At 40.9% G+C, this 24,228-nt stretch overlaps 1 protein-coding gene across 4 annotated transcripts in view; it reads right to left on the bottom strand.

The window, feature by feature from the left end:
• The window catches only part of LOC311193423 (BEN domain-containing protein 5), a gene marked incomplete at both ends in the record, with an annotated part of 931,749 nt that overhangs the window by 350,843 nt on the left and 556,678 nt on the right, over window positions 1-24,228 (bottom strand). Inside the window, 3 exons of one of the 4 annotated variants that reach the window (XM_084266249.1) lie at window positions 5,438-5,813; window positions 7,516-7,649; window positions 21,381-21,932. The exons of 1 other annotated variant lie outside the window; for it this stretch is intronic. In XM_084266249.1, coding sequence (XP_084122375.1) covers window positions 5,438-5,813; window positions 7,516-7,649; window positions 21,381-21,597 — 727 coding nt within the window. Of the gene's footprint in view, window positions 1-5,437; window positions 5,814-7,515; window positions 7,650-21,380; window positions 21,933-24,228 lie in introns of those variants that run through there. 2 more of the 4 variants (XM_084266250.1, XM_084266247.1) reach the window with 2 other exon arrangements.

Genomic DNA, 24,228 nt, shown 5'->3' with positions numbered 1-24,228 from the left:
TTTTCCAGAATGAATTTATGAAGTGCTGCTAAAAAGACAGAAGAACAAGATATAATAATTTGTGAACTGGATGTCATTATTCCATTCATTGCAGCGGTTACACCAGAAGTCTAGGAACAGGCTATGGCCTCAAGTCTATAATTTCTCTTGATGTCTGTCTCTGGGCTTAGGAGAAGCTCCAGCAGCCACTGACGTTCCGTGCAGGGATGGTGGTTTGTTAACACAGCAAAGTTGCCAGCTTAGGCCCTGGATGCCATGGTATCAGCCACTTCCAAGAGCTATAATGATAAACTCACCCACTCGTAAGAACTATATTGCACCAGGTAGGAGCTGAAAGCACTGCAGCACTCTGAAGCCCACCCTTGACACCTTCAACAAATGACAATTCAATAATCAGGTCACCATCACGGTTCAGCATCCTTCCTCAGTGTTTGTGCACACAGATCAAGCCCTGAATTGATCTAACTCTGCAAGTCAATTTGGCACCAGAGCTCACGTCTTGAGTCACGCATCTTAAATAGTTCCTGTACCTGGAACGAGTATTCATTCCTCCTCCTCCTCCTCCTCTGCGCAGGTTGATTTACAGGTTATTATACAGCGATATCAGCATTTACTCCATTGTCAGGGCTTGACATTTATCCCATATGATTATTCTACTCCTACAAAGCTAGTTAAATGTTCTCAGCTGACTGCCACTTGACACCCGTGACAACTGAAAGTTGTCTTGGCAACTCAGATACCTCTAAACTGCAGTGCCACCAACAGTGTCCAACCATGGTGCAAATCATCACAAAAACCATACGCATGATGATTTCATAGTGATCTTACTGAGCACCTCTATTATCATGTACAATGGCATGGCCAACACAAAGTGAACTTTCTGACTACTAGACTGATTCAGATTGGGGCAAAGACCCAGATTGATTAAACCACCCAAAGCCAGCACACATCTCAGTGTGGGGCACACCTGAACAAACAGATGCAGTGACAGAATTGCCAGTGTGAACTTCAAAAGTGATGTTTTAGCTGTTACTTTAAGAGCACATTCTTCAACAAAGTGCTATTTTGAGCTCTTATACTTTGAAAGTCATGTTGAGAAAGACATCTAAGTACAACCACCTTCTTCGTAGAAGGAAACATTTATCTCTGTTTAAACACTTTTACTAGGTGCTCTTTAGAAGCCTTTTGCTGCTTTGTTTATAGCCATATATTGACACAGCTGGGATTTGGTTTCCAGAGTTCCTCAAGAAAAACAGATGATTGAAGTCCACAATAACCACAGGTCTAGCAGGTCAGAAAAACCTCCACTGCTTGCTTAGAAGCCACCAAGAAAAGGCTTGGAAAACATCTATATTCTACTTATTTTTAGTTTCCCAAACAGAACAAAGAGTAAGAGCCTCTGACTAGGTTGTCTGCACAGCTACTTTCACCAACTACTAAAGACTGCATTTTAAACCCAGCATGTTGTGAACTAGACACACAACCCATGTTATCACTTACTGCTAATGGGAGCTGTATGTCTGTACCAATGAGAGCCGAGTACCACACACCACACTCTAAAAGTTTCCTTTCTAGCTCTCTCACTCAGCATCTTATTTGGATGATGGTGAACGGGACATATAGAAATATACACCATTAGCTAAAGGCTTAACAGTATTTCTGCAACAAGGATCATTAAAAAAAAGGACAATGTTTCAGGATGCAAAAAGGAAAAAAGTGCTTTATTGCAAAAATCTTTGTCCCGACTGTAAAGCTTCTGTAGTATCTGAGAGGTCAGCAACTTCACATGCAGGATGATGAGGTAGAAGGCTCCCCTTTAGCACCTTGTTTTCCTCAAAAATGCATCTTAGGCTACATGCTACTCAAAAGGTAGTAAATAAGCAAAAAAATTCATTGATAAAGCACTCCATATGAATTTGTAACCGGCAAGATGTTTTTCCACGTGGTCTACCAGAATCTGAATGAAAATACTGGAGATCTGAGTAGGGGAAATACGGTGTATATATAAATACTTCCTGTACTCATACATGATAGAAGCCTCAGATGTATTTTTTTAATTTATTATTTTTTAAATCAGAAAGTCAAACAAGGCTAGAAGAGCTGAACAATAGTAATTCCCTATATGTGGTAAGACAAAAATACCATTCTCCCTATCCTGGTGATAGTTCCAAAACACTGTAAACTGGACCACTGAAACTATACTTGGATTAAAAACAACCACTCAGGGGGCTTTGTGTGTCTTGATGAACGAATTTGAATGAATGAAGGTGAATATCCTTCCTACCTTATAGAGCAAAATTAATTCTTAGCAATATGACATGAAAAATGCAGCATTTATCAGGGACCAAACAACTTCCAAAACTTATCCCTGATACAGCTTCACTACTTCTGGCCGTGTGCAACCACAGCAAACTGCACAGATCTTGCCCTGGATTCAACTACTTTTCCCCGAAGTTATTGAAACTCTCATCTTTTGCAATCCAAGGACTATTTAAAGTTAGACCTACAGGGGAGAGTCAGTGGTTTAGAGAGCTAAATCACCTTACTCTCTAATGATAACAGAGCAAATTAGCATGCTTTTGGGTGCAACTGGACAAAGATAAACTGCAAAGCCCTAGGAGCGCAGGGCTTCGGCTTCCTGATCTCAAAGCAGGTGAGGGAAAAAAAGCCTTGGCTGCATGTATTCTTCTGGAAGGTCAGGAGAGGGATGCTGTCACTTCTTCCATGACAGCAATCGTTTCTCACTGGTTTGGTTCCTAGAGCCCTGGTCAAATGCCTGCCTCCTCCCGCAACAGCATATCAAAATCACAGAGAAGCTTTAATACGTGCCCCTGTGGATCAGTACTAACTACACTATTGTTATTTGCCACATCTGCTTTCAAGGCCCCTAAAATAAAGAGCAATTCAGTGTCACCAGGCACAAGATTAAGAACTTCGCTCTTCCCACAAGAGCGGCTCAAGTTTAGTGGCAGAGATGAAGCCTAAGTCTAAAGCAGAATACATTGACTTCCAGCTCCTCACCGAAATCAACATATTGATGGGAAATTAGGAGACTGAATACTTGACTGCACGTTAGCTCAAAAGGCTGTTCTATATTTGATCTTCGAGTTTAAAATGGCAACAGGCACACGTTTCCCACTGCTGCAATTCATCAGCACAAACCAGCTGTCAGCTCATGCAAAGAAATCAGAAGGTGAAACAGAAATGCAATTAGTTTGCATTAAGTCCAGCCTGCTAGAAGAGCAGCATAACATAAATTATGTGTAATTTGAAACTCTAGGTTTAAGAGATTGCTGCAACAACTGTAGATGAATTCAGGATGCAATCCATTTTCTGAAACAATTTTCAGAGATTATTCACATACCCAAACATACCTCATTTATAAGCTGGAAAAGTAAGGAAGGCTAAAGTAGTCTTTACGTATCTATTCCGTGATTAGAAGTAGCACTTTTTCATGCTGCCATAAGACTCTCTAATTTATAATTTGCTGAAGATTTCTACCTTCCTAATCATTCATAAATTTTGTACTGATCTTTCTAGAATCTGTTTGTTTCTCTACTGCAAATGTGGCTACAAGGAAAGGCAACAGTTATCATTGTTTAATACACTGAGTGTCAGGAAAAACACGCACTCCCTGTGAAGGACACAGGCCACAGGCCTAAGTCTACCTCCGTTATCCATGAAAAGTTCCATACAAAAAAGCAAGTGGCCTTTTTGGAAGTTAGCTATAATTCATATATGTCCAGGTATGTGATTAAGAGAGCTCGTCTTAAACATAACTGAGATTTGTTTTCAGTTGTAAAGCAGGTGCTGCACTGATACAATGGAAATTCAAGCCCAGTATCTAGAAAAGATTCAACTTTTTTTCCAGAAAGTTTGTTGTTGTTTTCTTTTCTTTTTTTTTTTTTTTCCTTCTAAGCTTTCTAGATTCAGCTCAAGTTTAAAAAAAAATTCCCTTCTTTCTCGAAGTGAAAGAAACAGAATTCAGAAGCTGTCTTCATTTCATTGCTGGTCTCACCACTCAAATTGCTGTCAAGTCTACCAATTAAATTGGTATTTTACACTGTTCAGCCCCATTGCCCACTAACATCTGGCTGGTGCTCCATTCACATAAATTCCAGCTAACTACTTGCAGATGAAGAAACATGTTTCCATCCAAGGAAAATTTTAGAAAGCTCAGTGGAATCTCCTGCCAGCCACATCATGTTTTTCAGACTGTGGAAACCTTGCCTATTTAGTTTTATTTAAAAAGTTAACTAGAATGTTTATAATAAGTAATGACATTTTAATTATGCACAGTATAACAATCATGAGCATTCACAATCAAACACCCAGTTTAAGTCATCAGATGCTACTTCAAGAGCCCGGCTCCAAAATTGCAGGCACACCTTAACACATGCTACAGTACAGGCACATGCTCTCTCAGACTCAGGTTTGTATGTGAACGTTGCTCAGACCCACATGCAAACTGCATGCACTCATTCAAGTCAAGTAGAAGAGCCAATATCCAATTTACATGCAAAAATTAAGTTTCTGGATACACAAAGGCAGACATAAGAAACAGCATGCTAAGTTTGGATGCACAAATTCTAACCAAGTTTCAGTCACCAAGCAAATCTTCCACACAGCAGTACCACATTCTAATAGCAAATAAATTAGTAAAATATTGGAAGGTATTCCAAGGGTACCATCTTCAATGAAAAGGATGAACTTTTTATTTTGTCTTTTTTCCAATTTATTCCAACATAATGGTTAAGTAATTGTTATAAACCAAAACAAATGAGCATTTGACTCAAGATATTTAAAATTTAAATCCAAATGACACAAACCTGCATTCTGTAACAAGTGCTGATAAATGGGACACTAATATAAAAAGATTTTAATTATTCTTTAACAATCCATTCTTTTTCAAATAGCATGGCTGTTTAAAGCCACTGCTAAGAAGTTCAGGAATAAATCACATTCTAAAGAGCTACTAATGGGAAGAGGGGGCAGAAATTGGAAGGTAACACAGTTACTTACATAACAACAAACAAAATCCCTAACTGAAGTGAAGAAAATGTTTTAGCCCAAATATTCATTCCACTGCCTTTTCTTTCTTCTTCTTAAACTGGAACATATTGGCGTCTTCTGCAGATGACACTTTATTATCTTTTTCAGCATATACTGGAAGGTCAGAGACTCTTTAAGATACAGCTGCTTAAAACGGAACTCTGATTCAACCAGACCAGCACAAAGACCGCTACTATCATTAAAGAAAACCCCAGACGTACAGAGCATACAAATTCGACACAGATTGTACAGCCATAGCAGAAAACCCTTTTAACATTCAATGTCCAGTTTAACAACCACTGCTATTCTTCAAATACGCTTCCATTACTATTGATCACACTTGCAAAATTCATTAAAACTAGTCCCATTTAAGTCCGGCACTTACCACTACCTAGTCTTAGAAGCAGTACATCCTGGAGTCTCCTGTTCAAGTCTCTGAGCTCTTTCATTTCTGACACGAGTGCCCCATACTCCTTTAGCTTCTTTGCCTGTTGCACAAGCTGTCTCCGCGTTCTCTCAAGCTCCTGTTGAATGTGTCTCATTTCCTCTTGTTGCTGTTGGTAACTCCTCAGCAATTCTTCATAGAGAATCCGAGGAACTACAGCATCGTCCATGTTGTTCATGCTTTCTGAAGTCTCCATAAAAGCCTCCTCAGGGCTCGAAGTATTACTGAGACTCATCCCATTCTGTTTCTCAAGCCGAGCAACAACTGCTTCAATGCTTTTGTGTGTACCTTCACTTTGTTTCCTCCCATCTTGTCTCTGCATGTTACAATAAAAAATGAATACATTAGGAAAGCAGTACAATGTAATACAACTTATACTTCTGCAGACTTGGGAATCATTAATATTCTTGTACTCAAAACAAAAATCCAAGACAAAGTCTGCCTGAAAAATGTTTTGCCTAACAGATTCTTGTGGATATACATCATAACTATCATGCATGTGTAATTCAGCTAAATGCACATACAAACTTCTGAGGAAGCTAAAGGCCTTTCTGCAACTGTGCAACACTTGTAAGCACAGTGCATACTGGTCACTTGATTCCATATATGAAGATAATTAATGTATTTAAAAAAACAGATCTGAATCTCTTAAGTTTAGCCCTAGCATTTAGATGTCTGTCAGCAATTGATTTTCTAATAAGTAGGAGAAAGAATCAAGTATGTGCTATGTTTGTCAACTGTAGCAACATCAGAGATGGAAGCAGCATATCAGACACAGCTGTTTGGGGAACTCAGGGTTTGTCTTTCCCACACCTGGGGGAGACAAAACCTTCTCTGACTATTCCCCTAGCACTTTCACCAAACTGAACTGAGTTAACATCATCAGCAAACACTGGATGGAAATTGAAAATACAGAAGTTAGAGACAGAATGTATCATCCAGTCTCATCTTCCTCATCAAGCGAGTCCTTCTGTATTAGCACTGCATTGCAGAGGCTTCATCTCTTTTGGACTCGCAGCAGAAATTCACCTTCAGTCATCTGTACAAGCCCTACAAATAAAAGCACACCACTTTCTGCTGCCTGGATAGTGGTATTAAAATGTGACAGTGTGGGTAAAAGTCACCAAGTTTTATTGGCCAGATATGGAAAAACCATTTGAACTTCCAAGCAACTGCAAGGAAAGCAAACGTAGCTCATAGGTTAGAGACAAGAAGCTGACACTATCAATTCCCATACCACAATATCTATGAGTAATGTGGCAGAAAATGAGACTATTTGATGTTATGCCTGCTCCACATATGTTAAAAAAAATACATATAAAAAATAAAAAATGCTGGCCCACCATAAAGAAATGTACTAATATCATTCCTGCAGCTGCAAAACACATGAAGCCACACAGCAGTATTTTATTCTGAAGGCTGGCAGACTTTTAAAGAAATCATCTGCTATCAAAAAATACATTTACATAGTGAGTTTCTGGCATCTGGACCTAAACAGGCAACTGGAAGTTATAATGGCAGGATGCAGTCCTGTCAATTTGTCGTCTCACCCACTGCTGTAGCTGGGAAGCCTCAGAGCAACCCTTCCAATTCCAAACAAGCAGTGTGCAATAGGTCACAAGCGCCACTGAGAACAGCTGCTCCACATTCATGTAACTGGTGACTTTTAAAGGATTCTGGGCCAAACCAGGAGAGCATTGTTCCAAAAATCTGAACTGGCAATTAAACTGTGCAGACCGTAGAAACATGAAAATGTTTAATTGCACATAAATCAGGTTTTGAAAGCCCATACCCCAACCCTTTCCCCCCACCCCCAATTTGACCCAATTTCACTAAACAGTGGTTAAGGGGATCAAAAGCAGGCCTGGAATTCTTAAGCTATGACATCTGTATATGCCCCAAGCACTTCCAAAAAAAAAACCAACCCCAAAAAAACCAAAAAGAGAAAGGAAAAAAGTAAAAGAAAAAAGGAAAGGGGAAAGTAAACAAAAAAAAAAAAAAAGGAAAGACTTCAGTACCTTACTGTGTCTAAGCTCCACATCTTCTTCCCCATAATCTGTAACCTCCCCAGCTTCTTCTACGTGATTGAGAGAGAGTTTGGGGATTTTTATTTTCTTCTGCATCACACTGTTCTCAAGGTCAGTTTTGTCCTCTAAAATGTATATTAAAAATAAAGTTTTGTTACATTAATCAGTGTTCTTACTTCCAAATGCTACATGACTAAGGCAAGACCAGTTGAAAAAAATCCTCCCATACTTCTATCCTCTCATAGTACTATGGTCAAATCAATCCATGGTATAACTCAACTGATGCCCACTGACAATTCTAGAGTTTCAACAGGGGATTAATCTGGCCAAACACAAGAATAAATATTGTAAAATGCCAAGCTAAATTCATGTTAGTGATCAAAAGTGTCATTGAATAGCTTGTACTAGCACTAAAATAAGAGTTAAAGATGCTGTAAATAAAACAACTTCCTAAACCCAATCTGTATTGCTTTAAATTATGTTTACCAATGGCATTTTCATATTCATAATCTGTTGTTGCAGTTCAAATTCTGCTTAGGTTTAAAGTGAAAATAAACTTTGTAATTCATCCTATTCCCTAACCATTATCTGTCAGCAGTACAGATGTATTTGCACAGCCAGCAGGTTCTGTGAAGTACAGGGCTGGAAAAGGGGATGCGGCAGAAGGGGTTGAAAAACCATTACAGAAAAGTTGCATATGGACCAAATCTGTACCAAAATTACTATACAACTCCTATTTCATTAGTTAACAGTACTAATCCTTTTCCTTTAGACACATAAAGCCAACAGATAGTTACATTAATCTTTGAATCTCAAAAAAAAAGTTAGAATGTTTCAGACTTGAAAATATTTTAACATCTCAAAATTAAGTACTTCAAGCCAATATTCTGAAAGTAAGTTTGAAATACTTTAATATTCCTGAAAACGTGCAGAGGGGACAGGGAATCAAGAGTGTAGTCTCCCCAAATGTGCCTGTGATGTCTAAAAGTCTTGCAGAGCAGACAAGGTCTTAAAAGATTCAGGAGCTCGCTTACCTGTTCAAGACATTGACAAGGATAAATGCATTTAAACTCTGAAGCCTGCCTTTGTACACTGAAAGCTTATGAATAAGAAAACATTTTGAGCGTTCTTATCCACCTGCAAACTCTATTTCACAAAGTGTCCCATGAATATTTTTGAAAGTGCCAATGAGGATGGCATTTGTGAGTGCTTAGTTGCACTGACTTTTGCTTTCTCAAATTAGCATCTCTCCACAGGACCTCAAAATGGTTAGTGTTGATAGTGTAGAAAAGGGAAACAAAGGTAAATCACTGTTTAATGAGGAGCAAGGCATTCATTAGAAATGAATTACACAGATGAATGCAATTCATTTTGTTACAGATAGAAATGGATCTCTTGTAGGCAAATGGTGATATTACAGCCCAAGGCTATGTAAAGAGAATAGGCACAGAACACAGAGAATAAGACATTAGACAACCTGAAATGAAATGCAGATGGTAGCAATAAATACCAAGACAGATGCAAAAAGAAACAGATAAACAAAAAAAACACAGCTAGGCTTATTTTAGATCATTCTCCATTCCCCAGAGCATTATGGATGCTTGTCCCAGTAAAACAAAAAGGCAATCCAACCGTTTCAGTTTTGTTTAAAAAAACCAAAACACAACCCTACATTTTCATTTATCTGGAAAATGCAGGTTCATCAGAAAAGTGAAATAGCCCAATTCTACTGTAGGAGAGCAAAATAAAAAAAACCTTCCTAGAAAAAATACAAATTTACAGACTAAAAGGCAGACTGTTGGGCATTGCTATCTTCTTGGAAGGACATAAATTTAAGAATTAACAAATCCATATTGAATGGAATCCCAACCACCACTAACCCACCTATATTTTTTTTCTGTGACTACGTTGCCTGGGGTATCTGATAGATTGAGGAATCCTTTGCTAAAATATGTTCTCACAATTCCTTAGAGGAAAAGCAGCACATGCATATTGCAGAGCCAGCTTCTCCAGATGCTTTGCCAAATCATCTTCCACAGAACATGCAGATGAACTCCTTCTACATTTAAAGAATGCAGATCAGTTTCTATGCTCTGAAATAACCCTTGGCTTCACAACAAGATGGACACAATCCAGTTACTTCACAAAGTTAAAAAAAAAAAAGTATGCTGACAACTAGCTGAGGTCACCAGTAGCCAGAACACCATGCAGACTGGAAATGGACACCAGTAATCCTTCCTATGGCCAGGGAAAAGTAACTCTTGAAACACTCACGGAAAGAGGTCACAGGAGTAAGTGCATGTGCAGACTCACAGTGGAAGTCAGCACATACTTTCCAGCAATATTTTTTAAAAAAAACTAATAATTTGGAAGAACTGACATATTTATATATTTATTTTGCCTTTTGTGTCAACTTATAAAGGTTATGAACACATTTAACGTACTGAGCAAAAAAAATGAAAGAAAATACTTAGTTTGGGGTCAAATAAAACAACTATTCAAATTCTTCATTCTCTTCTCTCCCGATTTCTCAGTTTGCCTATGGAATCTGTGTTTGCAAAACATTTATACGTGTCTTTGCAAATATTTAGTCTATACATTATTGGTATGTAACTATCAACATTGTTCTCAATCGTGCTTTGCATGTCTTTTGACTTTTTGATTTTCCTGCTTATCCTGTAAATGAAACAGTAAGTTAAAGAAAAGAACTCTTTTCTCCCTACACAGAATTTGAAGAAACCATGGTGAAAATGAGTTCATCTAAGCTAAAGCTCGGGAATTTTGAGTTTAGTCAATGAGCAAATAATTTTATATTCCTCTGCCTTCCAACAACAGTACATACAATATTTTCTTACATATGCTCTGGCCTTTACAGGCTTTTTTATACCTAACACAATTCATCCAGTGTGTTGGTATGAAAAGGCCTTTTGTTGGGGTTTTTTTGAAAGCATGTTTCTAACCTCTGTTGTATTCTACGTTAGTTGCAGATAGAGCCAGAAAAATCTCATTCTGAATACGAGACTAATGCTGGAGTACTAGTTCTTGTTCTGTAAATATTAATAGAATTTGGGAATGGGTGGGAGAGAGTAAGAGGAGACCAGGGGGAGGGGTAGGAGAAACACGCATGTGCATTTAGAGCAGTTCTTAGGAGTCTTTGTCTGTTGTGCCAGCCTACAAGAGACAGGTACAAAAGAGGAATCCAACAAAAAGCAAAACATGCATGACTGGGTCAGAAGAAAATCAGGATATGAAAAAGGCCAGACAAGCTGCAATTCAGTGCCTGAAGCTACAGAACATGCTAAGAGAGACAGGTAGTCCTACAAACACTGTAGCTCAGAGCCTTATATTGTAATGACTTAAGACATTTGTCTGGTCTTTGTCCTCAGTCATTTAAACTTGTTCAAGACCATGATCAGGCTGCCATAGAACAACATCACAGAATCATTTTCCTTGGAAAAAGACTTTTAAGATCATCAAGTACAACCGTTAACCCTAAGACTGCCAAGCCCAACCACTAACTCCTATCCCTAAGCGACACCTCCATGCATGTTTTCAATACTTTCAGGCATGACAACTCCACCACTTCCCTGAGCAGCCTGTTCCAAGGATTTGCAACCCTTTCAGTGAAGAACAGTTGTGTCAACTCTTTTTCTTATACATGGTGTATAGGATTCGGTGGTGTGGGCTACTAAGAACCAGCACTTAATACACCTAATTAGGCACTTGTAATAATGTACACAGGGTAGAAACGTGATACAAGAACAGTCAACACTGATGCCCTCTGCCCTTTAAGGGAGGTCATTCTGGAAGACACATGTATATTAGGAAAAATTACTTTTGTGCACAGTAGCCATAATGCCAAAGAGATAACTGTATTCTGTCATTCAATATACAGAATAAAGCATGCTGAAATAACCACTCCAGGAAAAGGTCAGGCTCAGAGAGATCTTGACAGTCAACCCTACAAAACAGTGAAGTACAGGGCTCAAGAGCCAGTGCACACAACAGCAGCCCTTCTCATACGGCCATCTACCAAAGTTGTTCGGCTAGTAAGAAGAAAGTGAACTGCTGAGAAATTTCAGAGGGGCTGGAAAGACATTTGACCTCAGCAGTGCTGAAAAAGAAAAGAAAATCCAAAGAAAAAAATCACTGCATTAGAAAATCTGTATCAACCAGAAAAGGATAAACTGTTCCTGGAATGTCTTCCTCAGTCAGCCCTTCAGTTCAGTGTCAGTATGGGTGGATCCAGGCCAAAAGGTAATAAGCTTTATGGATAAAGTTGCAGGGAGCAGAGGCAAAGCAAAGTCGACAGGGCAGGAAGTGAGTTGGTTAAACTCAAGTGAAATAAGCTAGCACTCTAAGATTGAAAACCCTATTGCGGGATGTAGAATAGAACTATGGAAATTTCAAAGTATCCTTAAAACATTCCTTACTTTTTACTTCAGAAGTAAGGGCTGAACAAACAAATCCCTTCAAAAAATAGTTCAAACACTGCTTTTTATTTTTTTCCACCTTTGGAGTAAAGCTGGAAAAACAGAGGAAGAAAGCTCTACACTCCAAGTGGATGAGGGATGGCAGGTCTGGGATCAGTCCAAATACGGGGTTGGCAATGCTATAAATCTTACAGTAATAAAACAAAAGAACCTTGAGCAAAATTTGTCCTTCCCCTAAGCCTTCAAAAAAATTCCACCCTTTTGAAAAGTGATACACTGACAGATGAAAAAATTCACCATCGCCCTTCCCATTTCCAGGCATGTACACAACACATATGGGCAGCACCTGTACAAAAAACCCCCCACACCACTGCACTGAACTGCTTCACTGCAGATTTAGCCAGGTTGCTTCTACAGAGCAGAGAACATCACCTGCCTCAGCAGGTTGTCCATCACTTACAGCTCACAAAGTAGAAGACACTTAAGAACCAAAGCAAAAAAAAAACCCTAAAACCACAACAAAGGTACACTTGGTACTTCAAAGCAAATACATACACCTAGCATGACAGGGCAGGGATTCCCAAGTGCCACTTAAACATAAATAAACAATAATCAATGTTGCCGTGACTAAGGAGGAAAACAACATGACAGTGCAAATAAAGAGTATTTATTTGAAACTAGAAAAAAAAAATAAATTCTTTTTTAATCTAATACAAACATTAAAGAAGGTCTACAACAGGAAGAAGAGATTTCAGAAAGTCTAATGATTCTGCAAGGATCAGAAGAAACCCAGGATAGAGAGGAAGAAAAACTCATAAAACATCTCCCATATGGTGGAACACAGGGTGAGACCACTACCAAAGACGACACTCAGAATGACCATAACAGACAACACAGGATAACAGACAGCAGCAGAAATGCAAAAATAATTTGAGGACATGTCACCACATTTGATGCAGCTAAAAGGAGGGAGGCATACAAATGAGGGGTCAACCATGTGTTGGCACAATTAATTCAGGAATTGGATATCATAATTTGCTATCTATTATTCTGCTCTTTTTTTCTTTCTTTTTTTTAAGACTAGAGAAGATCTTTGTTGGAAGGACAGAGAAAAACAGATTACAGAAATAACTGTAGGGCACAGTGAAAACACTCCATGAAATTTATTTAGTGGGACAGAAAGGTAAATCTGTGTGCAAGTAACAAAGCAAATTAAGTGTGAGAGACAGCAAGACTTGGTTGGGAGTGACAGAATATCTGTTTTCCCACTTGCCACTCTAAAATCAAGAGAAACAGACAAAAGTATGTTGAGCCACCCAAAACACTAAGCTGAAAATTGTTTGTGTAAGGGTGTCTGTCAGAAAGGGATGCTGACAACAAATTTAAGTGAGAAAAGTTAGGCCTTAGAAGGTAGTGCTGAGAGTTGCCCTCATCTGGGCTAGTATCACTCCCAAAGATTTAAGAACAAAGAACCTGTGCAGCACTTGCACAGAATGAGAAAATAACATTAACACACCAAGAAGCTACTGGAAGAATGTCTTCAGAGCAAAAAGAAGAGTGAGCAAAGAAGTCAGGGAAGAACAACATATCAAGTAACACTGTGACAGGCAGGGCCAATAAGCACATGAAAGTGAAGATACGCTCTTGAGGAACTGGCCAAGAAGGCTATTAAACCTTGTGAAGTGAATTTCAATTAAGTGTAAAGAACAGGAAACAGGGTGAACATAATTCTTAATGAAATTGGGAAAAGTCAAGATAGAAAGGTCTTAAACTACTGCTTGACAGGTTTAGCAATGATAGGTAAGAAGGACAACACACCAGAAGCCTCAATCAAGACCGGTCGCTGCTGATGGAGAGCAAGCCATGGCTGTTTTGGACAAAGGCACTGAAGACTGAAGAGAAAGATTAAGGAGCCAAACTCCCACAAAAGCAGAGGGCAGATTATACAAACAACTTGTAAGTTCCATCTGAAGTCCTACATCAAGACCAGCTCTCCTTCATTAATATTCCAAACAGTAATACGAGTGAATTCACAGAGCAGGGACCTGCTGCTGCTCTCCCAAACTCACAGCTACCACGCCAGCTACAAGAGCAACAAATGTCGAGGTCGGAACGCACTTTGTCCTCTAGTGGAACAGCAGAAATACCCGGTATAAAACTGTCAGAAATGGGAGTTAGCAAATGTGGATCCACATCTGTTGTCAAACTTCTAACGCACATGAAGACATTAAAATATTTAGTAGCATTCTCCTTTTGTATGTGCTCATTTATCAGCAGATTGCTCAGGTTTACTGAGTATCAGACCAGTGTCAAGTTAGACCTGTGCTGCAAGAAAAAGTTCAATTTATCTTCTTTCCTGATTTCCTTTACTAATATGAAATCTATTTCTTAATTCAAAAGTTGATATGAAGTGTCTTTAAAAATAACCAAAAGCAAAACCTCAAAACTAAAGCTCCACTAAAAATAATGATTATTCTTTTATTCTTTAGCAAAAACTGTCCCTTCCATTTCCCTTTAAGTGGTATTAGAAGAGTGTGTGTCTGCCGTAGACACTAATGGAGCTGGAAGATCAAGTTCAGAAAAGACATGATGCTGAGAAACAGGAAAGCATTCTCTTTACAAGACTGAGGACAGTTTTAATCCTGGATCCAATATTTACTTAAATATTGACCTTGAATAACTCAACCTTTCCATCTTACTGTCCCCATGTTCCCCACTGAAGCGTTGTGCAGGTTTGTTAATATTTGTACAATATTCTGAACATGTTGAACACAAAGGATTATAGCTATTATGGAACAACTCTCTTAATCCTTTCTGAAACAAATACACTGGTACAGTATCACCATTAAATTAAAAGGAAGAAACACTGATGTTGGAATGCTAGCTTTTAAATCTTTCCCCTGTACTGTATCTACATTTCAAACCCAACTATGGGATTAATTTTTCAAGAGTTTGGACATGATAGCTTTTATTATAAATAAGTATTTTACAGAAAATCTATTTTTTTCTTTTAGAGTTGAAAAGTTCATTTAAAGTGATCATCAATCCCAATGACAGCTACAATGTGTCAATCTGGCTGCCCTGACCAGTCATTCTCTATCATACCATAAAACTATGTTAGGCCCAAACTCTGATTATGATTTCATGATCACAAAGGCCACAGAAGCCATGGAGATACTGCCTACCAGCCATTCAGCAGATAAAACACCAGCCTACAGGGAACACTCCAGGAAGCTTCCACCTATCTCTGCCCAATACAGAAATAGTGGGAAGATTCATGGTTTTTTTTAGTCTACATACAAAAATTACAATGTGATTCAGCCTCTATTATTTTTAAGAGGCTTCTTTAAAAAAAAAAAAAAAAGGAAAGCAGCAAATAATTGACTGACTGGCACTTAAGCAATCCACCAGAAAAAAGTGTTTTACTGTTAAATTAAGAAAACAAAAACATTAACTTACATTTTTTCTGCCTTTCACTCTCCTGCAAATTTTAGCATATTTTAATTAGTAAGTGTTAGTTACCATAGCTACCATAACCATACTATGTTTGAAGTCAATTTTATTAAAATCCTGAAATTCATACTTCTACTGTATCATAGTTAAGCTTATGCAGCATTTACAAGCATAACTGGAATTACATGAACCAACATATGTACTAAGGCCAAGAAAAATAACAGTAGCATAGGTCACCTGTAAGTCTTTATGTGATTATTAGGGTGAAGCAGAAAGCAAACTGGAGGAACAAGCAGATCAGCTGAGAAGGGTTTAAGACCCCCCCCAAAAAAAATTAAAAATATTTCTAGAATAAGAACAGTAATACAGGGGAAGAGAAAACTAAATACAAGGCTGAAGTCTTCTTGCAGCAGATGAATCACAGCTCTTAAAATCCTTTTTAGGGGCACTTTATCCTGCTGATGACATACCATCCTGATGATGACCGTTCCCACTATCATAAGGGTTGCTCCAATCCACTACTTACTGGCCAAGGTTTTAAAAGTTCTAAAACTTTTTTGCTGCTCCCATTTAAACTTAGCACAAATGTGCCATATTAAGTATACAACATATGACATAAAAAAAAACCTCAAAAAACTGTGCCTTTGTATAAGTCCTTCATATCTCAGATATGCTTCTACAGCAGAAATTAAGCAGGAAAAAAACACCCCACCCTTTGCTTAAAAAGAGTGAAAAATAAATGAGAAATGGATCACACAAAATGAGTGTGAAATTTGGTTTTAAATGTTTTGTAGAAATACTGCCACACTTGTATTCAGGACTATATTTAAGAGTGTGATGTAGCCACTTTGTTACACAAAATAATGTGGCCAACCTCCTCGTACAGCCACATCCTTCACCTGATGAAGAGATAACACAGAAGTAGCATGCCAGACAAATTAGGCCATGCACCACAAATATCACAGTACAGTGTTCAAAATATGATTTAATTTGTTTTAACAAGGTTATTTCAGCACTGTGTAATGTGCTGGGCTTAATTCCTCTCACTGACTGTGGAGGACCATCAGCATGGCAAGACCCAATGCCCAGGTACGACAGACAGCACAGTCAGGAAGGGCTGGACTTGCTTCTTGAGGACACCAACAAGCAAGCTCATTCACAGGCATTCCAGAACTATCCCAGGAAAAAAATCAGACAAATTAAAAGTAGTTGGTGAGGTGCTGCTACTGAAAGGTTTCCTACAGCTTCCTCCTGGTATTTCTTCACTGAGGAAAGCACTTGGGATCACCAAAGAAGCAGTCACAGGTGTTTTGAAAACACCCAAAGAAAACGTGGTCCCCCCAGGTCCCTGCCACAGGCCATGGAAGCTTTTTGGGAACAGAGAGTTCAGAAATGCTGTCCCTACCACAATAGTTGGTTCAATTCAGACTGCCCAGGGAAAGCAAACACAACATGTGGGATATGTGAACAGATATACAGCAGCCACAGCTATGAGCTGCTCTGTGCATTCCCACTCCCCGACCTGCCCAAGGAAGAAAAAAACAGAGAAAGCAGCACAAGACTGTAGAAATACTAATAAAAGTTTAAAGTTACATGTCAAGACCACCTCCTGACCTAAATTTTGTATATTCTTGATATAATCCAAGATCTCATCTTCTAAATTTTCACCTAGTCCAACACCTGACAAAGAGTCTTTCTCCAATCAGCCATCCCCAGCCAAGAAGCCTGCTTCACATTCTTAGCATGCACCCACCCTCAGCCTTACTCACAATTCACTGAATTTGAAATTGTTATGGGAACAGAGATCTTACATCCTTCTGAAATACACAGCCAATTACCTCGCCATGAGCTACACAGGCTTTTAAAGATTTAAAAATTCATCCAACCTGTTCTAATAAGAAGCTGAGCATAATATTTTATAAAGGGTAAAGGGAGAATGTGGATGCACACAGGTATTAACACGTGTGCTGTGGCAGCTAGGGAATTGCTGAGAGAATCTGATGGAGATGTGCTTGTTACAATTGGGTGGGAAACACTGAGGGCAACAGCTAGACAGAACAATTATTTACTGTAGACAAGAAAGACTATCTCCAATTAGGAGACAGTCACTATTAACTTGTTAACAAACGTAGCCTGAAGTAGTGAACTTTTAAAAGTCCTTGAATCTCAGTTCATCCCACCTACACAAGAAAAGGCTAAGAGAAGTTCACCTAAGGATCATGCTTGCTCCTATAAGGGGCATATGCTTACAGACAAAAACTCTCCTGGTGACTATATTGGCCAAGTGGGAAAAAATTGCAAGCAGCACACATTTCCAGAAGAGGGACCAGAAAAGCAGCTTTTCAGCATTTCAAGAAGATAGAAAGGAAGGAAAAAAAGGAATGGTGTGGATGATCAGAACGACAGACTCAAACTCTTCCTGAAAAGCCATCTACTATTCTCATATTCTCAACAAGACACACCAGTTAACATACCACCTCAAAAAGCCGCCGTAGAGCAAAACTCTAGTCTGATGAGCTGTATTTTCCATTCAAGAAGTAAATAAAATTGTTCCTTTATTACTACATACCATCACTTGCCTGTAACGAAATGCTGAACTTGTTATGGCACAAAACATTCATTTTAAAATGCCTTCTATGGCTCAAAGATCTAGAACTTAGCGAGGGGAGTTAACCGGTCTGGTTTGAGCCCTAGTCTGCAGCCAACTTTTGAAAAAGTTGAAGGTTCCCAGACCAACATATACCACCACTGCCAGCAGCTCCCAGCCATACACACAAACACAAGAAAAGCATACAGCTGCTTAAGAGTTCATCCATCACTCTGCTGTAATACTACTGTAATGTGTTACCTCTTACTGAAGTATTCAAAAAGATAAATACTATCTCCTCAACGTAGGATTGTTTCTTGAATGAGTAGGATTGTTTCTTGAACTCTTTACACAACCAAAACTTTATATTATGGGTACAAACATTTATTTATCCCTGTATGAACTGCTACTTGACAAGGGTAAAAGTTTGAAAAGTTTATAACTTTGTTTTAGCAAAGTAGGAAAACTTTTTCATTAAAAAAGTTACACTAATACAGATCTTGTATCTTGTGTTCTTCCTCTTCTCATTGTTTTATTTATTTCACTAAAAAGGAAAACCAAGTGGATCTGTTTCTCAGGTTGTAGTTAACTCCCAGCACATGGACAGTGTTTGGTCATTAATATACATATAAATAGGTACAACTTTGCTTACTTGAGCAGCCTTGTTAAATCGGAGTATGAAAACTGTGCGCCATTCAGACTGCAAAAGAACACCACCCTGGCTCACAAAACCCTTTCCTCTTATTCTTTTTGTTGTTGTTGCTTTTTGTTTAATTTATTATCTGTGGTCCTGAAGCCTGTTCCTAATGAGCAGTGAATCCTTAAAGTCACTGATGTACAATTTATGCAGCTAAGGGTTCCTTCCAAAAATTCAAAATCAACTCACTAGCTGCATTTTACATCTAAAAGTAGCTTTATACATGTTATTTACATTACTACTAAGGTAGGCTGGAATGCTTTATTACAAAAAGTTCTCTACTAGTATGTGAAACATTACTGCAGGCTTGTAAAAATTACTTTATAAGCTAAATAAGCAGTTTGCATAACATCAGACTTGTAATGTTTGCCATGAAAAGTTGTCCTGATCTGTAAAAAGAGAGTTGGTCACTAAAAATTGAAAACTGTTCTCAGATATCTGTACGTAACATCAACTTTTCTCCCCAAGACTAACCATAATAAAAGGAAATACCAACATTAAAACTCTGGGGAGAAAGCAACAGCTTTATAAGTAAGCACACATATGCTGTATACAAAGGATGAATTTAATCATGGTATTTTTACATGGTGAAGGGTGGAAGGAACAACAGAAGATTCATTTGGTGCTCAGATGAGAAGTTTTCTAAGCATGCAGATTACAGATCTAGTCAGGTATACTGAGATGTGACAGACATAATAAAGATAGCTGTATGTTTCTTTGTGTTCCTGGCTCATCAAGAGAATTTCCTGTAGAAATTAAAACCTCTGGGGAGTAGTTAGTGCAAATTATTAATACAGGTAACAAGCCTTGTTCTCTGGAGGAAGCAGCATATATTAGTTTGTTCTGGTTCAAGAGACTGTTCAACTACACGTCTCTTAGGTACGTACTGACTCATACACACACATACTGGTCCTGGAACAAGGAAACTGAGAAAGTAGGAACACTTCTGGGCTCAAAACGTGAACAAAATGGCTCTTTACTAAGTATCTCTCTGAAACACTTTTGTTAGGTTGAGATGAATGAGAGGAACAGAAAGTGAGAAGAGGAAGGTGAAGTCCAACTGGTGAGAAAGAGGAAGGTGAAGTCCAATTGGGATGCTTTTGACAAGAGGCCAAGCAACCCCTGAATGGTGACACTTCTGTCTTCAACAGAACTGATGAGTAACTTGCAAGAAATACTTCATATGCCAGTTTTCCTCTATAATAGACAAGACCTACAAAACACAAGCTGGCACAGGACAACTAAGTCCAGAGTAGTGGATTCCCCTCCTATCTCATTAGCTCTCCTGAACTCCTAGAATTGCAGATATTCAGGAACTGGAAAAGTTTAGAGGGGAACGACATATATGTCTGCCTGTTTCTTGTTCTTTCCAGGCATTGCCTTAGGGTGACTACTGGCAACAGGGTAACAGTAAAAGGGATCAGTTGGACCACAACCACCAGGCTGAAAGATGGAAAGTTGGCTTAGGAACTAAGAGTTTAAAAAATAGAAATATAATTTAAAAATAATAGTTTTACACGACTTTAACACCAAGGTACTCTGCTTAGAGATCAGAACTCAGCCTTGCCTTCTCAGCTCTCAATATTAGACAGCAGAGTTTATTAAGCCCATTCCATATTTGGGGAAGTGGACACAACTAGTATTTCTTTCCAAGTGGAAAAGTCAGCATCAGAACCCCATGGTCTCTTTGCTACCCAGACTAACTTTTCAAATGGTTGTTGCTGTCTTTCAACTGCCTATAGGGTAAGTCGACACTAGCCAGTAATTTGCTACAAACAACAAACTTCCCTTCTATGTCTACTTTGGCTATGGCAGCATGTTTTCCATGGCTGCAACGAAACTACAGAAAACCTTCAAGTCAACAAGCTGCCAGAGAATCACGATTTGGGAGGGATGCATAGCCAAAGTACTACCTCACAAGGTCTGAAGTCATATAAACGGCCAAAATACAGGTTTACTTTTTAATATAGACTTTAATCAGTCCATCTAGCTAGAGAGAGATTCGCAAGTTAAACATGAAACAAGCCAAATGTAGCACAACCAAGCTTAACAAGCGTGGTATCTAAAGGTCTGGTTCCACTACTGCCTTCCAATTTGTGAAGTCACTTAAACTAACGAAGTGGATATAAACCAGCACCCCCCCCTAATTTGGCAACATGCTACCAAACTGCAAAGGTATATAAATGACTCCATGCACTATAAATACAGCGTATAAAAACATTAACTTCTCCCCATCCCCCAAGTTTCTGATTTCATCCCCGCCGCGGTGTAACGATGGGTACTGCCGGGGGCTCCCGGCTATTCTGGAAACCCCTCGCCTGGGAGTTCAGGCGGGACCGCGGCGCTGCCTGGCCAGACCTTCTCCCTTCACCCCTAGAGAGCCCTTTCCGGGCCCGGGGCCGCCCAGGACCCTCAGTGCTCCGCGAGGGGGTGGGAGAAGCCCCCTCCTAACAACCACCCGGCCCCCGAGACCGCCATCCTGCCACCTCAGCACGCCCCCCACCCGCCATGTGCCGCCCGGGCTCTGAGCATGTGTTGGTGCGATGCCGCCCCCTCCCCTCCCCTCCCCCTCTCTCCCTTCCCCCCACCCCCCCCTCAGCGGGGAGGGGGCGGCATTTGGGGCTTCCCTGGCCCGGCCCCCCCCACACACCCCCTTTCTCCACGGCCCGGCCCGGCCCGCCCTCACCTGCCAGCGCCAGGATCTGGGCCTTGTGGAGCAGCAGGCGGTCGCCCCACTCGCCGGGGCTCTCGTCGTCCTCCTCTGCCTCCTCGGGGTTGCGGTACACTGTGTAGACCTTCTGGTTGTCGAAGTCGAGCTGGGACGTGGGGCTGAAGTCCTGGACGCAGGAGACGGGCAGCGCGTAGCAGACGTTGTCCTCCAGGAACCGCACAAAGGCGTACATGGTGCGGCGGGCGGGGCGGCCGCGCCGGTCCCGCGCTCCCCGCTCTGTTATTGTTCCTCAAAATCCGCCTCTGCGCTCGGCTGAGCTCGCCTGGCCGCGCCGCCAGCCGGGCGGCCGCCAGCTCCGGGGCAGACACGAGCAATCCAACGCGGAGCGACGCGAGTCGGGCTGCCGTGCGGCGAGGGGCGGGTGGGGGCCGGGGCCGGCGGGCCGCGGGAGGAGCAGCCCCCACCCGGCTCCCCCGCCTCGGCCCGACCGGGGCCCGTGCGGAAACACCCCTTCCGGCAGGCCCCGGGCGTGTCCCGGCCGCTCCGCGGGGCGCGGGCTCGCCTCTGCTCCCCTGTCCGGCAGGCCCGAGCCTGCTCCGGCTCTCCGGGAGCGGCCTCACACCTCCGCCGCCGAGGGCGTCGGTGACGGGGGTGAGGCGGGCAGGTGCCTCCGCCTGGGAGGCTTTCGAGGCTACGACCGGGCGGGATGTCGGCCAGGCACCCGCGTGGGAAGGCCGGCTCTTTGGGCCCGGGCGGGGACTGCACCCCACAGCCCGGACGCGCCCCCAGTAAGAGCTGTCGAAAGCTCCTTTGTCAAGGTACAAACTCCTTACACCTGTTCCAGGGAAACTGACTGCCTCCCGCTTGGGCGGGGGTGTCCCGCGGGAGGCCATGGCCAGGTGGGGAGACCACATCCGGCATAGCCAGACTAAACGACACAAAACCCCCTGCTCAGTACCACAGCATCTGCACCTGAGGGTCTTCAGGGTAACACCGAGCCACCTGCGTGCAGTGGTGCTGTCCAGGGGTGATGGCTGGAAAAAGTCAGAGCTTCCTGTCCTCCCCCAGAGTTGAGAAGTTTTGTGAAGGAGCGTAAGAGCAAGGGCTACAGACAGTGACGTTTTTAGCACTGATTCCCATGGTTTTGGGGACATGTACATACTGAGTATGGATGCTCTGAGCTTCCCCTAAGAAAAAAACAACGTGGCAACATTGCTCATGGTTCACTGCAAACTCTTAGCCAACTTTGCAATGCAGAGGTCTGGGAGCAGAACAATAGTATGTGGAGAATTAACTAAAGGCAGAAAAAACAATCGCAGGATGAGTAATAAACAAGAAAAGAGAGACATTGCTGGTTTTCTGTTGGCAAAAGGCCAACACAAAACGAAACCAAAATGTATTGTCTTTTCTGGTTTGCATATCCATAAGCCTTTGCGGTGCCACCTCTACCCGTTACATTCAGTTTAACCACACTCAACTTGTTTTTCCTAGTTATCTTTCAAAGGCTTCTTAGTATGTGGGAACAGCCAACAAGCTGGAAAACCTGTAGGAAAGTTGTGACTGAGCACTGGCACAGGCTGCCCAGAAAGCTCGTGGAGTTTCTGTCCTTGTAAATAACTCAAAACCCATATAGATGTGGTCCTGGACAACCTGTTCCCTGTGGCCCTGCTTGAACAAGGGTCTGGAGAAGACAACCTGTCCAGGTCCTTTTGAACCTCAGCTGTTCTGTGAGAGTATCAGAAGCTTACAGTTACACCCAGCAGAAGTTCATCTGTCTCTTAAGCAACACATGAAAGCATCAGGAATGCATACAGGTGTAGTTAAGCCAATGTAAGTGCTTCAGTAACAAGCTGTAAACTTCCCATACAATAATGGCAGCTTTATTATTTTAGCAATTACTGAGTTTTGCAAATACTTCAGTTTAAAATTGGGGATTTAAATGGCAGTACTTTATGTTAACAATAAAGTATTGCCAGACTGGTATGTAATTACAGGCAAATATAAGTCTGCTACAAAGTATGGATGACAAATGTATTCTAGTAGCTAGGCTGCAAGGGAAATGAAATTCCAGCAAAGATTGTGTTGCTGATCAGACAATAACAGCTGCTGTAGCGCTCATATCTCCTCTACCTTGTGTAAAAGAAGCTGCAGGAAGGCAACAGGACAGACAGATACCTGGAGTTACTCTGTGGACACTTAAAATTGCATGAATGACAATTTTGTCCCACCACATTTAGTGGTTAGTGAGGGATTCGGTACAGTGACTCTTGCTGGGATTGTATTTCCTCTGCAGCTGAATTCAGTTAGCAACATCTAAGACTGCTGTCGAGGGAGAGGAACACAGAGAGATGGAGAAATGGGAAATAACGGGAAATGAAGAGCTGCTAAGGACTCAAAAATTAGGTTGAATTGGAAGAGGAAGATCTCTTCAGGTACCAAGGAAGCCTGGGTAATTTGGCCCAGTGAAAGACAACTGAAAGACTTAATGTGAAGGCAACCAGCGTCATAGTGGGGTTTTGTTGCTTCATTGAGTGTTGAGGTTTGTTTTGGGTTGTTGGGCTTTAATGGGGAGAGAGAGGGGAAAGAAAACTCTACACTGGTATTTACAACATTGTTCATTTGAAGGTTCAGTTCCAGCAAAGGCTGTAAAAAGATTTTTGTATCGGCAGCAAAAGGAGGTCTCAGATCCTTTAAAAACTCTTACTTCATTGTTCTCCACTGAAGAACGTCTTTGGGAACAGATGAAGGGTTGGGATGATAAATGTGTGTTTACACTTGGTTCCTAGGACAGACATCGAACCAGAAGGCATTATAATGCTAAAGAATTAATAACGATCCCATACATTTCTCTCTGCCTGCAAGG

This window comes from Gallinula chloropus, assembly GCF_964237585.1.
Source record: "Gallinula chloropus genome assembly, chromosome: 6".
NCBI lineage: Eukaryota > Metazoa > Chordata > Aves > Gruiformes > Rallidae > Gallinula > Gallinula chloropus.
Note: the sequence above shows the minus strand (reverse complement) of the source record. Positions and strands in the feature narration are given on the sequence as shown.